The sequence below is a fragment of the Drosophila guanche genome, unplaced genomic scaffold (assembly GCF_900245975.1).
Source record: "Drosophila guanche unplaced genomic scaffold, DGUA_6, whole genome shotgun sequence".
NCBI classification, from domain to species: domain Eukaryota; kingdom Metazoa; phylum Arthropoda; class Insecta; order Diptera; family Drosophilidae; genus Drosophila; species Drosophila guanche.
Window position 1 is genome coordinate 11,814,129 of NW_022995744.1, and position 15,310 is coordinate 11,829,438.

A 15,310-nucleotide genomic window follows, 5' to 3' on the forward strand; every position below is an offset into this window, starting at 1 on the left:
GTGCATCAGGGATGCTTTTGCCAAACAATCAAAATTATCAAGTTGGCGCCTCGAGCAAATCGTTTTCAAAATGTCGGAGAAATGCATGGACTTTAATGAGTTTTTACCATACATCGGAGAATTTGGCGCCTATCAGAAACGTCTTCTCCTGTACATGATGCCATTTGCCTTTATGTTCGCTTTCATATACTTGGCTCAAATATTTATGTTACTTGTGCCCAAAAATCATTGGTGCCGCATTCAAGAACTGGAGGGTCTCCCGAAAGCGAAGCAAATGGAACTGGGAATACCAAAAAATGCGGACGGTGTGTACGAGCGGTGTTCCATGTACGATGTCGATTTTAAGCTGCACTCGAATGCCACAACTGCAAATGAAAGTTGGCCAACGACAAAGTGCCGAGACGGCTGGATGTACGACAAGTCTCAGGTGCCATATGAAACCATTTCCACGCAGTACAATTGGGTCTGCCAAAAGGATGACTATGTCAGCTACGCGATCGCTGCCGGCTTTGTGGGATCCATATTTGGCTGTCTCTCAATCGGATACGTTGCCGATCATTGGGGCCGTATTCCCGCGCTGTTTCTGGCCAATGCATGTGCCCTAGCGGGCGGCCTTCTAAGTGCTGCCTGCACGAACTTTTACACCTTCGCGGCGGCCAGTGTGCTGCAGGGTTGGTCCTACGATACCTGCTTTACCTCCATCTATATACTAAGTGGGTTTACATTCAATGGTTTATGTAGTTCATCCTGACATTTCATCCTAGTGATGGAGACTGTGGGCCCTCAATATCGTACGCTGACCGCCAACCTCTCGCTGGCCACTTTCTACACGGTGGGTGCATGTGTGCTCCCCTGGATAGCGTATGCCTGCAACGGCTGGAGAACCTTTGCAGTGGTTACCTCAGTGCCCATAATTATATTGATCTTAATGTGCCTGATAATACCCGAATCTCCAAGGTAAGTTTTCTCTCTCCATTTCCATGCATTACTGAAGTAGCTCTTCCTCAGGTGGCTCCTGTCGGTGGGAAAAATTGAGAAGGGATTAAAAATAATCCGAAAAATTTCCAAGAATAATGGGAAAACCGTACCTGAGGATGTGCTTATCGCCTTCCAGCAGTGCAGCGAAGTGGCCTACCATGAGGAGCAATTGGCTAAAAAGTATACCCTTCTGGAAATTTTCAAAAGCTGCCGAATGGGCCGTATTGTGCTAATTCTGATCCTCAATTGGATGATCATAGCGCTGGTCTACGATGCTCATGTGAGGATCATCACCAATGTGGGGACGGATATATTCATTTCCTTCTCACTGGCAAACCTGGCCGAGCTGCCGGGTGGACTAGTTCCGCTGGTCCTCATGGATCGCACGGGTCGCAAGATCATGCTGTTTACGGTTTTACTGCTCTGCTCGATTTGCAGCCTGTTGGCCAGTCTTTTGACCAAAGAATGGGACATCGCCATAGCCGCAATATTTGGTCGACTGTGCGTCACGATTGCATACAACGTGGGGGAGCAGTGGGCGGCGGAGATCCTTCCGACAGTGGTGCGGGGCCAAGGACTTTCCCTCATACACATTTTGGGAGCCGCTGCAGCGGTACTTTCGCCATTTGTGGTGTACTCCAGTGACTACTCCTCATCGTTGCCCATGAAGATACTAGCCGGACTAGCGGTGATTGGAGCTGTTTTGGTCTTATTTTTGCCAGAAACCACAAATGTTGCTCTGCCGCAGACAATAGAGGAAGCGGAAACTCGTTGGCAGCAGAAATGTTGGTTTCGTAAAAAGAAATTATAATAATTCACAGAACTGTGCAGGCGCACTTTTTTTTCGTTTTACAGCACTGAATAGTCGAATGCGACCATGTGCGCCACTTATCGCAACCAAATATCGTACATATTTGTTCACAAATCCTGTTATCGATATATTGATATATCAATTTTCACATCCCTATAAACAGCACGTGTATAAAAAGAATTGCTGTTTATATTCTCCTCAAAATGGATGTTGTCAAAGAAGTTTTAGCCAAACACCAAAAGGAGTTGGAAAAATACAAACCAATTACAGTAGAGAAGCACCTGGAATGCCGCCTGGATGTGGGAACACTACTGATTACAGATCCCAACGACTTTGATGACCGGGAACTCAGGTATGAGAATGTGTTTCCTAGGAATTCACAAATCACCGGTACAACATGCAAATTTTCACTGCTCACAGGGACAACAGAGAGGAGTACTTGACTGCCCTCACCCGAGAAAACACCCAGCTGCTGCTCAATGCCATTTGGGAGTTGCCCACCGAGCGTGTGGATGAGAGCATTGTAGCCAAGCTGCCGGAACCAACCACAGTCCTGCCGCGTCTTCGTAAAGTACCTGGCCCGCGTCCACTCACCAAATGGGAGAAGTTTGCCAAGGAGAAGGGCATCACCAAGAAGAAGCGCGACAAGAAGACCTACGATGAAACGCTGGATGTAAGTTGCCCCCGCAATGACCTCATCGGAAATGAAACTAATCTTTGGCTATTCGCAGAAATGGGTGCCCACATATGGCTTCAAGCATGTCGAGGCTGAGAAGAGCAAGGACTGGGTCCTGGAGGTGCCTCAGAATGCGGATCCCAACACAGACATGTTCCAAAAGAAGATTGATTTGCGCAACGAGAAGGTGGCCAAGAACGAAATCCAGCGAATGAAGAACATTGTGCGGGCCAGGAAGGTCGATATGCCGCGCAGTGGTTATCTGGGTCCTGAAGCTGCCTCGTCCAGTCAGCTGCTGACGGCGGTTACCGTGGCCAAGTCTTCGACGGCCTCCGTCGGCAAGTTCCAGAACAAGCTGCCCAAGGAGAAGGATGCACGTGGTCTGGGCATAAAGGAACTGATACCGGGTGGCAAGCGAAAGGCATCCCACATTACCAGCAACGAGAGGGAGGCCAATTTGGATCTCATCAAGAGTGTGCTGCACAAGAAGCCCAAGCTGAATGTGGACAAGGCGATATCAATGCAAAAGGAAGAAGATCGCTTGGCGTAAGTTCCCCACCCTGACTCAATCATGAGAAACTTTAACATTAACCACTCTTTCAACAGGCGCGAGGCTGAGGGTGGACCTGTCAGAAAGGCCAAGCCAAAGGGCAAGGGCAGTCGCAAGGCGGTGGGCAAGAAGCCCAAGGGCAACCACGGCCAGCGTGCACCTGCCAAAAAGGCCCAGGCTGGGCGCAAACGTCGCTAGAGGATAATCAAAGGCCTTAGGACACTTTTAATAACGCAAAACAGCATACACTTATGAATAATAAAAGGATAGACATAAGACATACCCTAATCTATGCTCGATAGAAACGCAAATTGATGGGAGCCGTGTGTCGCACCAAATACTCGTAGACAAAGTTGCGGAAAACGCGATTAAAATTCCGGATGGATGGCCAGTGGAGATTGGCGGCATTGTCCCGTGGCGTATGCCAGGTGTCCGGGAAAGGAGTGGCCACCAAATGCAGAATGGGCACATCTGAAGGAAATTTCAGATCAGAATTGTGGAATTATCTGAGATGTGAAGACAAACTTACTCTCCTCCAAAAACGGACGGTGGTCATCATCAACAAAGCCTCCGGATAGACGATTTAAAAACATATTATTGTTGCCCTGCAGCTGACCAGCAGCGCGCAGGGACTTTTCAATCTGCACCAGGCTGGAGTACAGGCCGTAAGTGTTCTCATAGAAGCTGGAGAACTTGGGATTACGTGCGCCAATGAGGTCTAGCAGAACGAGCACTTCAATGCGATCGATATTACGCGGTGCCAGCTGTGTTTGGCCAGCAGACGACGACTGTGATCTGGTGGGTTTACGAGCCAATTTAGATGCCAGATGCTTGGATCCGTAGAGCGAGTCAGCGTTGGTCCACTCCTTGAACGCCTCCTCACCATCGAAAAAGATAAGCTGCAGAGGAAACCCAACCATTAGTCAAGGTACGCGGCTCTGTCTCGCTTCAAAAATTTACCATTAGCCCAACATCGTTACGGTTGCGAAACTCTTTTGTTAGATAACTGCTTAGCGTCTTGGCTGTGTTCAGCAATATGGCGCAGGGCACGGCCGAGTCTGTGGCGCCCACAAATCCAGGGTCATTGGGAAAGTACTTGCTGTCGTAGTGGCAGGCCAGGGCCAAGAAGTTCTGAGCCCGCGGATTGATCGTGCCAACGACATTGGCGAACGTTAGCTCTCCCAGCACAGGCACACGCTGCTTGAACTCATCGACTTCCGTTTGGAAGCCAAGGCCGTTGAGCGACTGCACCAGGTAGTCGCGCACCTGTTGATGCCCACGGCTGCCCACGACGCGTGGCACCAAAATGGAGTCGAGCGTTCGGTTGAAGTGCGCCTCATCGTCGGTCCATGTCGAGGCAATCTGAAATTTAAATCTGTGAATACACACCAACTGTGATTTACCATATGATTCACAATGCTCCCTTACATTCCCGCCCGCTTGGGCCTGGGCTTTTGCTTGCCAGAGGCTGAGGCAGAGGCAGAACAAGCCACAGATCAAAGGCAGCGATGTGAAAACGAGCTCCATCTTTGACAACTGTAACCTTTGGAGGTTGGCGTCGCATTGAGTTGGCGCGACGCCAGAAAAACAATCTTTACCGCTTTATGATTTTGCCAGTGGCTTTTCGGTTGTTTCCGTCTCTTTTGGCGTAAAGAGAACAAAAGAGATCAGAGAGGAGAGGAGCTTTTAGCGGATGCACGAACCCATCGATTGATCGCTATGCATGACCTCGCTTAACGTTTAATGGATATCTAGAAATTTTTTGCATAAATCAGTTCAATTTGGATTCAATTTAACTATCCAGACGGTACGTGGTATCATCATCATGCTTCTCCAAGTATTCGTAAACAAATTGTCGCATTATTGAGTTCATATTGAGAACAGTTGGCCAGTGCAAGTGCTCGGTATTATCCTCCGCAGTATGCCACACTTCCGGGTATCTGTAAGGTGCCAAATGCATCACGGGCACACCTGGACACACAATGTTCTAAATAAAATAATCAATTAATAGACCAAAGGTTACCTTCATCGAGGAATGGATAATGATCGTCGGGCAGATCAGTGTCGTGATCCTTTAGCTTTTGAAACAACAAATGGCACTGGGAGAGTTGTCCCGATTCCCGCAGATCCAGCTCAATCTCCGCCAGGCGATTGTGCAGTCTGTAAGTGCTGTCGTAGTGGCTCATGTATGCCTGGGAAGGAGCACCAATGAAGTTCAAGGCAATGGCAACCTCCTAAGGGGAAGATCTTTTAACTTATTTCCAGTTTATTTTGTTTTAAGCAACTCACAATGCTCTCTAGCGGCAGTGTCTCCATTTGGACGAATCGCTTGGAGCCGCGCAGCACATTGGATTTCTGCGGATCGCTGGGCATTGGCTCATGGCCATCAAAAAACACCAGCTGGAAGGAATACAAATAACCACAAAAGGTGTCAGTGAACCATTAAACTTACTGCCAAACCAATGTCCAGTCGTTTCCGCAGTTCCTCCCTGAAATAGGAGCCCAAAGTCTTGGCCATGTTCAGGAGAATTGCACACGGCACTGCGCCATCGGTGGCACCCACAAAACCCGCGACATCGGTCAAGTGTGGAGTATCGTAGTGACAGCAGAGCAGCAGAAAATTCATTGCCTCCGGATTGATGATGCCCATCACATTGGTGAAGGCCACACCATCGACAAACTCATCCCGGTCCGTGTGGAAGCCCAGCGCATGCAGCTCCTGCAGGAGGAAATCGCGCACCTGCGAGTGCCCCAAGCTGCCGGGCCAGCGGGGCTTCAGGATCCTTGCCAGTGTGGCATTCAAGTGATGCTCATCGTTGCTGAACTGAGCCATAGGCTTCACAACTGCCCACTGCAGCAGCAGCAAGTTGACGAGCAAATAAAACAGGCAAACACCCGTCACAATCCAAGTTAACATCGAAACGGGGTTCTGCAAGCAGTCTGCAAAGAGCCGAAAAACTCAACTGATTGTGTTCCAACGAGTGTCTGGCTGGTAGCGAAAAAGTTAACGGACATTAAAGTGGAACCGATGTGTTGGACATGCCAGAAAAAAACAATCGAACGCGAATCAGAGTTTCGTTTTTAATTAAACTTTAACAGCCTACAAGCAAACATCAGTCAATAGATCTGTGTGGAGTTCTTCAGCTGGACATCCCCCAGGCTTCTTCCAAGATTTCCCTATCATTTTTGACCATGCTCAAAGGTATAGGTTTGAATCATTTTCTCTGCGGCCACCGTGTCTTGGCTGGAAATCTGCGTTTTTCGCGGGGCTACCCGCGTTCTCGCCACTCGATGCATTTTGGTGGAACGGAATTCATCGCGGGAGATCGTTCGCAGACTTGAGCCCTGATGCCACAAACGTTGGGGTCTCTTGACACGCTTCGAGCCCGGACCACAGCAGGGTCCATGCCAGATACGCTGCTCACGGCCAAAGTCAGCGCCGTCGCTAAGTGTCTGCGGCAGATCGTGGTAGAGGGTCTCGGGCAGAAAAAGTGCGAGGAATCCACCCAGCAGGCCGAGAATGCCCAGAATGAGCAGCATGAGGGAGGTTGAGACGCTGGAGAGATAGACAACTGGTGGCGACATCATCATAGCCACATAGCCCATTGTATGGATGAAGGAGACACCCTGGGCACGCACCACCGTTGGCAGAACCTCGGCCGCCCACTGGAGTACAATGTTGTAGCAGATGTTGGCAAAGAAGCGGCCAGCCAGAGCCGCGCCCAGCATGTGCTTGGAGTTCTTTGTGCCAGCAGCCACGAGGCTGAAGACTCCACTCAAACAGGTGAAGACAAAGGCGCACCAGCGACGCCCAAAGCGATCGAGAGTGAGGATAACGAGAATGTTGCCCGGCAGCTCTGTGGCGCAGGCAATGCTGAAGAAGACAAAGACATTGTGCATGTCCAGGACACTGGCGGCCCGCACATGTCCATCGTAGACCAGCGAGATGGCCATCCAAATGAGAATCATGAGCACCATATAACGGGCCATGCGAGGCTTCTTGAAGATCGAGCAAATGCCGAAATGTCGCCCCTGCAGCTCCTCCCTGTAGAACTGCTGGCAGCTGAATCTGAAGTGATCGAAGACGCTGGGCGCCACCGTCTTGTTGTTCCGCCGTGCCACCCGCTTCAACAGCTCCACGGCATTGTCAATCTGGCCGACAGACACCAGCCAACGCGCCGATTCGGGCAGCAGCCAGAAGGAGAGCAGCGACAGGCTGATGGGTATGGCACACAAGGCTGAAAATGTGCGCCAGTTGTAGGTGCTCAGCGCCAGCCAGGGCATCAGCATGGTAAAAGGTGCATAGAAGATGGCCAGCGACATGTTGGCCACAAACGTGCGATACTTGGGACCCACATACTCGAGAACTGTAGGATTTGGAGTACACAATGAGTTGCAATGGAACACTGTGTCGTCTGCTGCTTACCCAGAATGTAGATCATGGTGAAACAAGTATCGTAGGAGGCGCCCACGAGCACGCGTGTGGCCGCAAAGGCCACAAAATTAGGAGCCAACGAGGTGAATAGACTGCCGACCAAAGCGAGGAAACAGCTGCTAACCAGAGCCGTAATGCGGCCACAGAGATCGGCAAGGCGCCCATAGCCAAGACCACCCAGAATTGAGCCCAAAAAGAAGAGCATCTGCGCGAGGGTGGCAAAGTAATCCCTGTCGCAGACCCAGCCAAACTCCATGGTGGCCGTGCGGAAGGGCATTTCCACCGGATCGAAGACATAGCCAGCTTGGCAGCGTATCGTTGGCCAGGACATATTCAGATAGATGCTGCGATTGAGAGCAAAGTGAATGGCCGTATAGTTGGCGTCGTACATTGAACAGTGACTGTAGGAGCCATCCTTCTCCCGTGGTATGGAGAGCTCCATGCGCTCCGTCTCGTTGTCAATCAGCGCCAACTCCGGCACAAAGCAGTAATAATTATGCGGCGCCAGCGTCATAAATATCTGACCCAAATATACAAAGGCGGCTATGAAGCAGAAGGGTATCATGAAGATGAAGAGCAGCTTCTGGAACCATCCAAACTCTCCAATCAGCGGCAGCAGATCATCAAAGTCCAGAAACTGTCCAAGATCCACAAACACCGAGCCCTGGCGCGACACATTTCCCGACCTTGAATCCGGTGAGGGTAAATTAATATTCGAATCGATTTTTTCATTATATTTCACGCGAAGCTCCTCCAATGATTGACCAGCCTGTTGGCCGGTGTCTCTGGTTCTTAATCTATTTGAAGACTTTCCAATGGGAATTACGTATTTCCAAAGATTGCACCGACTTACGACTTTTTATTGTTGATTTTCTCGCTCCTGACTCTCTTGCGGCCATCTTTGTCGTCTTTGTTCTTATTTGGCTGCTTATTATTATTATTTTCCATAGCCAAATGTACAGAATTTATCTCTGATGACAGCTAAAGCTTGACTCTTTGATTGTGAATGAGAAAATTCGTAGCCTTTGACTATACTGTTTCTGGATGAAACCTTTCTGGGATTTTTTTTGTACATATTCTTCTCTCAATAGTTTAAGGCCCTGTTTAACCCACCGAAATATCCTTTATTCGGCATGACTTGGAACCTTTACAGGCCACTGCATGAACATCCTGTTCTTATCATTTCCGCAAGTGGAGCCCACAATCCCGCCGACTCACCGGCGCCAACGCCAGGCCTGCGGCTGACTCATAGGAGATTCATTGGACCGCCTGCAGTGCAGAGCAGGCGGCACTCTTGATGTTAATTAAACGCGTTCACAAATCCATTCGTGCGCTAATTCCTGGCCGTAATTTGCTGTATTGGCAATGCCAGCACACATTTTTGTGGCTTTTGGCAGGAAGGCAACTTTAGTATGCCCCAGCCACAGGATGCAGGACGCACGTAACCGCCTGTTGCTCTTGCTGGCTGCGGATGGCGGCGCATGCGTCTGCCACGGACACCTTGCCACGACTCCCTACGCCATTCATTTCGAACTTTCATTCATAAAAGCGATGGGAACTTTCGAAACTGAAGCCACTTTTCTTGGGCACCCAGAAGGAGGCGCGTCTCAGTCCTGACGCGACTTTCAATGGCAACGGTTCGCCGCGGAACGATTCGTGCTGAGGTCGAAGAACACTTCTGGCCACATAAATATGCCCGGTCGTGCCACATAAATCAGTCTCATAAATCTGTGTGTCTTGTATATGGAATTATGTGTCAGTGTCCGACGATAAGCGAGGCGGCGGCTATGCCAGGCCACAAAATATCTTAGACAGATTTATCTGCGAAACGGAATACCCACAAGACAAGCCAAAGCAAACCCCCAGAAATAAATAAATAAAAGAATACGGAAAGAAACTCTACCAAGGTTCAAATTATCCGTTTGGCGGGAAAGCAGACAAAGTGCCCCTCAAGCGAGAAGTGTGGAAAGTCGCAGTGAAAGTGGCGGCTGCCGTTCTCCCTTTGGTCCTCGTGTAATGCTGCTGCTATCCCAGCGAAAGTGAAGTGAGAGACACCCACACAGAAAAAGAGATGGCCATCTTGGAGTCTTGTTGCTTTTGGAAGAATGTGCGAATGGGCAGCTACGCCTGTGCCATCTATACGCTGGTATGTGCGAGGTGCAGACACAACTTTCTGAATAATTTCTGATGCTCAATTGCGCAATTAATTATACAAATGAAGGTATACAAATACTTAATAATTTACTAACCAAGATGTTGTAGGAGCAGTGTGGGAAGTGTGGGAAAAAACTTTAAAGGATTTAACTAAAAGAAAATTTGATTTCTTAGCTTAATACAATAATAATTTCCAAGTAAACCCCTTAATAATTCTTGGAGGTAAGCCTCCATTGCTAAAGAAAACTCTCATAATTCCCGGGAAAAACTAAACTTGGAGAAGTTTTTTCATCGGAATTCTCAGAGAAGTCCTGCGGAAAACTGTTGGGAATCAACTCAAATAAATCTCGAACTCGCTCGCTTAACTTAAATCCCAGAAACATGTTCATAATTTATTGAATACGAATCGAATGCAGCCTAAGACTCCTCAGTTACGTATGTTATACGTATTCCTTAAGCGAGTTTATTAACATAAATCCCATTCAAGTCGAATTGCATGCAATCAGCGGATGAGGGGTGGCAGATGGGGAGATTCCTTACACCAAAGTTTTTGCCTTCATTATACATTATACCATACAGGTTTACTTTGGCTTCTCGACGTTGATGTTCCTGTTCTATGTGCGCGAGGAGCAGGAGTTTCTGTTGGGGCAACGCTCAGAGCCCGCGGGCGAGAGCATACTGGAGAAGGGCGATGTGACTGTAGGTGAGGCTACTCCTGGTGCCGGAACCACCCACAGACCAACAATCGAGAGAGCGACTCAATTACGTGTGATTTATATTCTCTCTTTTGGCAGTGACTGTGATATTCAACGTTTTGTTTCTGTTTTGCTCCCTGCTGATGGTGCTATCCTCGGGCCTGATGATACTTGGTCTACGTCGGGTGAGTGGATTGCGGCATTCCCCTGTTTTTGTTGGGTTAATTCTTGTTTGATTGCAGAACAAGCGCCAGTTGCTGATACCCTGGATATGCTTCATGCTGGCCGATCTGCTCATCGAGTGCTCCCACCTGATACACCTGACGCTATCCCGTCGCGTAATATTCGATCCGATTGTGGGCTTCATTTTCACCATAGACTTTTTCATTCTGTGCCTCAACGTAAGTGGGCTTTAGCTATGGCATTACAGCTTTTAATACCCTTTTCCGTAAAGCTCTACTGTCTGTTGTGCGTCATCTCGCAGTACCAGGCCTATCGGGCCCAACGAGCGGAGCTGCAGCAGAATCCCGCCACATCGGTGAGTATTTCGGTGGCCCCCGAGTCTATTTACCAACCCAACTAACACCAAAATGACAGCCTATTGTGGTGTTTACAGCAGCCGAGAAACTAAGCAAATCCCAGCAGCAGCAACAGAAACAGAAACAGCAGCAGCAACAACAGCTGCTGGGCGAGGCATCCGGCAATGGCAAGCGCCAGTCGCGGCGTCTGATGGGTGCCGCCAGTCCCCTGATCACCTCCCAGCGGCTGACCAACTTCTCCACCATTACCGAGGAGGAGGAGCAGCAGTCTAGAGCAGGTAACCAACAACGATTTATGGTCGAGCCACGGGTATTTTCAATTATCTGAAACTTGTAACAATGAATCCACAGGCAACATCAATGGTCACCTCTCGGACCATCCTGGCTCCAGTGTGGCGGAACCCGACTCGGGTGATGGAGAACTGGAGCAGGTGGAAACACCAATAATTACTTTGGATCCTGTGGCAGTCGCGACAGCAATCCAACACTGAGCTTAGGTAATGCCAGGAACGAGCATTTCCCATTCCCACCCATCAGATAAGAGCAATTCCACTTGGAATTTTATTCAGAGATGAGATATTTTTACAAATGATTGAGGGGAGATGTGATGCAAGATTCGATGCGATGCGATGCGATGCGAGAATAAAAAGGACAATTTCAAAAAAATACAATACGAATTGCATTCATTTTTATTCCTCTTTGGCACTCCCTGCTCATCAGTCCCTTTCTTGGAAAGTGCATCCCAAAGAGCAATACAGCAATATGAAGGGGAAAGAGCAATCCAAAGAGGAGCTACAGCTAGATAGAGGGTGGCAATGGAAACCCCCTTTTGTAATTATGTTTCTGTATAGTAGAATGTGGCATTATGGTGTGAAATTCTTTTAGCGAATATGCCAAGGGGATGCAGAAAACTATTTACGCATTCAAGTAAATAGCCCCACAGTCGTGGAAATTACAATATTTATTCAAAATGTTTGAGCTCCAACCAACCAGACAGCCGCCGGCGGTCAAAGGGATGCAGAAAAAACAAACCCTAAAAGAGACTTTTAAAACAGACTTTAAAAACTTAATAAACTGTTGGCAAAGGCTGACAAACAGAAGCCGAGAAAAAGTCAAACATGGATGATGGTCTAAGTGGTTTTTAGTTGGTGCGCTGATTATATACGAATTATATTTTTAAAGCCTTAATTAAATACCCTTCGTTGGAGCGAAATGGCAACAAAGTTCAGCAGGTGACCAACAGCGGCAGCGTCATTAAAAGCCACTTAATCACTCGACCAAAGTGGCACTCTTAATTAAACCCTCAGGTGGGATGTTGTAGGACAGGACAGGGCCGACTAACAAGGGATTGGTTTCCTTGAAAGCGGATGAATGGTTCTAGAATTGAGTGGGGTCCATGGCCACACACATAGAACTGTCATTGACAGGAGCAGGAGCAGCAGCAGCAGCTACTACAAAGTGAGGACCAATCGCACAACAAACAGTTGTCTAGCTGCTCCCGGCTGTTAAAAGGCACTACTGTGGCAGATGCTGCTGCTTCCCCCAACCGACAGGATTCCATGATGCTTGGATGCCACTGAAAAGCAGCAGGGTCAAAGGTGGACTACTCACATGAACAAAGTGAAAGTGAAACGTTGTCAGCAGACAGAGACACAGAGCCAAAGCTGTTATTAATTTTGTGCAAAATCGCATTTTCAGCTTAAATATTGACACAGTCCCCCCAGGCACAGCATTACAGCCACGGATTGTGCTACAAAGTGAGTTATATATCTATCCCGGCTTAATGGATTCCTAAGTGGCGGAATGCACTGTAAAGTCTGCTAGACAAATATCAAATTTCCCGAGTAGCCAGCAAAATTCCTGCACAAACAATGTTGATAAACAGCGGGGAGCGGGGATTTGCTGTAGTGTGTGCTGGTGGATTTTTGATATTTATTTTTTTTTTTAACCAACAAATTGCTGGCCAAAAACCGACAGGCAGCCATTGCAAAAATTTCTCAAATAGCCAGCGTTTCCGCTTGGCCAACGCCTGTGGCCTTTGATGGCGAAACACCAGGAGAGCCAATCGGAGGCCATTCAATTAGAATGAACCACGGGCAAACGGGCAATAATTTTCCAGATAACAGAAAATCTGTTAATTAAATCGAACCATGGATATATGAAAGAGAGTACTCGCATGTGGCAGTTATGGAGGAATGCACTCTAGACCCAATAAAATTTTTAATAACTATGCAATTCCAAGTAAATTCTCTTGGGCATGCCCCGACGCTCGACTGTTGCATTCGTGGAAAATGCCAGCACGAGTAGTGCTTCTGCATCTGCGGTTACACTGGGTGGGGGAAGATATGATGTGCTACGGCACGTACTTTCAGTTTTATCAGCAGTCAACAGTTGGCTGCCAACCACCAGCCACCAGCCACTTGGCTCTTTAAAGTTGTTGTTTTGTGGCAATTAGGAGGAGTCACAATACAAGAACCCACAGGACTCCCACACACACACACATTTGACAATAAGCAGCTCCCTTAGCCACACATAACAAAAAGGAGCCAGTGCTCCTCTATCTAATTGCTAAGATGGCTGCGACTACTTCTCGCTGTACACTTGGTGGCCGCCTCCTGTCTGTTGGCAGGATAATGAGTTTTCCATTAGCGCCTGAGTGCGTCAATGGCAATATTTGCCAAGCGTCTTGACTGCTTAAGTGAAAATTCAATTAAGGCATAAGTGAAATGGAATTCCTTAGTAACCCAGAAACCCCTGCAAACCCCGCCTCGGGCGAACGTGATTGGCGTGCAGTCGAAAGTTGTCCCCTGGTTTCCTGCCAAATACATCTTTGATGGGATACGAAAAATGCAAAAGTTTGAAAATTCACCATCACAGAACGATCAGCAACAACAACAGCAACAAAGACTGTCCAACTTTTTCTGTATAACCATTCATTTGGAAAAAGTTTTTTTCCTTAAGGAAATCGGAAAACTTATGGTAAAACCACATGTGAGATTGGCCCACATTTGCTTTGTTCGTTTTCTAGCCTTGAATTAAATGTTTAAATTTCATTTTCCACACAGCACACACACACGCACAGTCGCAATACTCGTACAAGTATTGACAACTTTAAGACAAGTTAAGGCATAAAAGCTGACAGGACTTTCCTCGCCTGACTGCCTCACTGCCTCTGCCTCACAGATCCCTACACTTCTGTCTAATTTATGTATAGCACATGACAGACCCTCCGGGTAGGGGCATGAATGTGTGTGTACTATATGCATGTGTGTTTATTTAAAAAAGGACAAAAAGTAAACCGACATTTTGGCCAAAAACTTGATGTTTGACGAGAGGCAAGAGGCAGTTTGTCACTCGCTTTATTGCGTATACGCCGTGTGCATTGTGGCCTCTCGACCGATATAAACTTTTCATTAGAGTGGAAATTTGATGGAGATTTATGCGAGCATGTCGTGTGTGCGTGCACGTAGATATACTCTCAATTAGAAAATTAGCATATCAAATGCAGTTAATTCACACATCAAGAGCAGTGCAGGATACCATGAAAGATGTAGCTATGTTTGTTCTCAATGAATATTAAATGCTTCAAGTAATCCGTTGCCTGTTCATGAAGTTCTTGCTGACTGACTTTCATTACAGCATGGAGACATTTCTTGCGAATTAAATGAGAAATACCATCATTAAATGGCTTACAAATGTGTTATTTAGGAACAGAATTCAATAGAGCGTAAACTATAAACAGCTTCGGGGGGAAAAGCCACTTTAATGTTGCCTCTCCGCTTTAAAGGTGCTCGGAGGAGGCCTAGCTGGATGGGAAGGCACCAAATAATTAGGACATAATTCGGGCTGCCATTCACATTAAGGTTTGGCAGCTTGGCAGTTTGTCAGCAATAAATCCTGCAAGTAAATTATGCGGAACAAGGCCCTGACATCAATCTTGCGAACATCCAGAACACTCCAAGGAGGCTGCTTCAATGACACCTCTCCATGTCTGCTGGAATGTATCTACAGAAATTAAACACATGTTTTACATGTGAACGAGGCCTATTTGCAGTCTGCTGAATGAGCCTCGGTTTTCCTCGCGCTGCTTCAAAGAAAAGAAAAGCCGCGGGTGCTCCTCGAAAACAAGAGACACAACCTCTGACCTTTTTTCTGACAAGCAGTAAAAGGGTTGCCAGCTGGGCCGCCACAAGGCGCAATCCGCTCTGCTGCTGTCCAGGAGCCGTAAACAAATTCTTTTTTCCCCATTAAGAACCACTACAAGTACGAAGATATCTCATATTATATGAACTACCTTCGCGACAGACAAGTTCCCATTATTCTGCAGTGTTTTTGTTTGGGCAAGTCAAAGGGAACTCTTTACCTTTTGGTATTACCCTTGAAGGAGAACGCAAATTGAAATTATTTACTTTGTCTTTAACCTGCTGTCGGGGATCCCTGCCAGCCGAGCTCCTTCCTTTTCGCTTTTTTTG

At 47.6% G+C, this 15,310-nt stretch overlaps 6 protein-coding genes across 6 annotated transcripts; 3 read left to right on the top strand and 3 right to left on the bottom strand.

The window, feature by feature from the left end:
- The first annotated feature begins 8 nt into the window (after positions 1-8).
- On the top strand, positions 9-1,886 carry LOC117580424 (carcinine transporter). The gene is made up of 3 exons (XM_034266979.1): positions 9-713; positions 765-957; positions 1,009-1,886. The coding sequence occupies exons 1-3, from the start codon at positions 71-73 to the stop codon at positions 1,787-1,789; spliced, it is 1,617 nt and encodes a 538-aa protein (XP_034122870.1). The 5' UTR covers positions 9-70; the 3' UTR covers positions 1,790-1,886.
- A 44-nt stretch (positions 1,887-1,930) lies between these two features.
- Positions 1,931-3,303, top strand: LOC117580429 (ribosome biogenesis regulatory protein homolog). Its single transcript, XM_034266985.1, has 4 exons — positions 1,931-2,141; positions 2,210-2,462; positions 2,521-3,011; positions 3,072-3,303. The coding sequence occupies exons 1-4, from the start codon at positions 1,993-1,995 to the stop codon at positions 3,211-3,213; spliced, it is 1,035 nt and encodes a 344-aa protein (XP_034122876.1). The 5' UTR covers positions 1,931-1,992; the 3' UTR covers positions 3,214-3,303.
- On the bottom strand, positions 3,211-4,605 carry LOC117580428 (glutaminyl-peptide cyclotransferase). Its single transcript, XM_034266983.1, has 4 exons — positions 4,444-4,605; positions 3,976-4,377; positions 3,545-3,914; positions 3,211-3,486 (listed from the first exon to the last, which is right to left on the bottom strand). Exons 1-4 carry the CDS (start codon positions 4,540-4,542, stop codon positions 3,305-3,307), a joined length of 1,053 nt encoding a protein of 350 aa, XP_034122874.1. The 5' UTR covers positions 4,543-4,605; the 3' UTR covers positions 3,211-3,304.
- A 120-nt stretch (positions 4,606-4,725) lies between these two features.
- LOC117580430 (glutaminyl-peptide cyclotransferase-like protein) lies at positions 4,726-5,921 on the bottom strand. Its single transcript, XM_034266986.1, has 4 exons — positions 5,468-5,921; positions 5,305-5,415; positions 5,039-5,249; positions 4,726-4,986 (listed from the first exon to the last, which is right to left on the bottom strand). The coding sequence occupies exons 1-4, from the start codon at positions 5,846-5,848 to the stop codon at positions 4,808-4,810; spliced, it is 882 nt and encodes a 293-aa protein (XP_034122877.1). The 5' UTR covers positions 5,849-5,921; the 3' UTR covers positions 4,726-4,807.
- A 266-nt stretch (positions 5,922-6,187) lies between these two features.
- On the bottom strand, positions 6,188-8,416 carry LOC117580054 (beta-alanine transporter). The gene is made up of 3 exons (XM_034266291.1): positions 8,304-8,416; positions 7,442-8,247; positions 6,188-7,382 (listed from the first exon to the last, which is right to left on the bottom strand). The coding sequence occupies exons 1-3, from the start codon at positions 8,396-8,398 to the stop codon at positions 6,196-6,198; spliced, it is 2,088 nt and encodes a 695-aa protein (XP_034122182.1). The 5' UTR covers positions 8,399-8,416; the 3' UTR covers positions 6,188-6,195.
- Positions 8,417-8,506: 90 nt separating this feature from the next.
- Positions 8,507-11,485, top strand: LOC117579340. The gene is made up of 7 exons (XM_034265165.1): positions 8,507-9,596; positions 10,184-10,307; positions 10,399-10,484; positions 10,542-10,700; positions 10,754-10,837; positions 10,897-11,116; positions 11,190-11,485. Exons 1-7 carry the CDS (start codon positions 9,522-9,524, stop codon positions 11,327-11,329), a joined length of 888 nt encoding a protein of 295 aa, XP_034121056.1. The 5' UTR covers positions 8,507-9,521; the 3' UTR covers positions 11,330-11,485.
- The last annotated feature ends 3,825 nt before the right edge of the window (positions 11,486-15,310 follow it).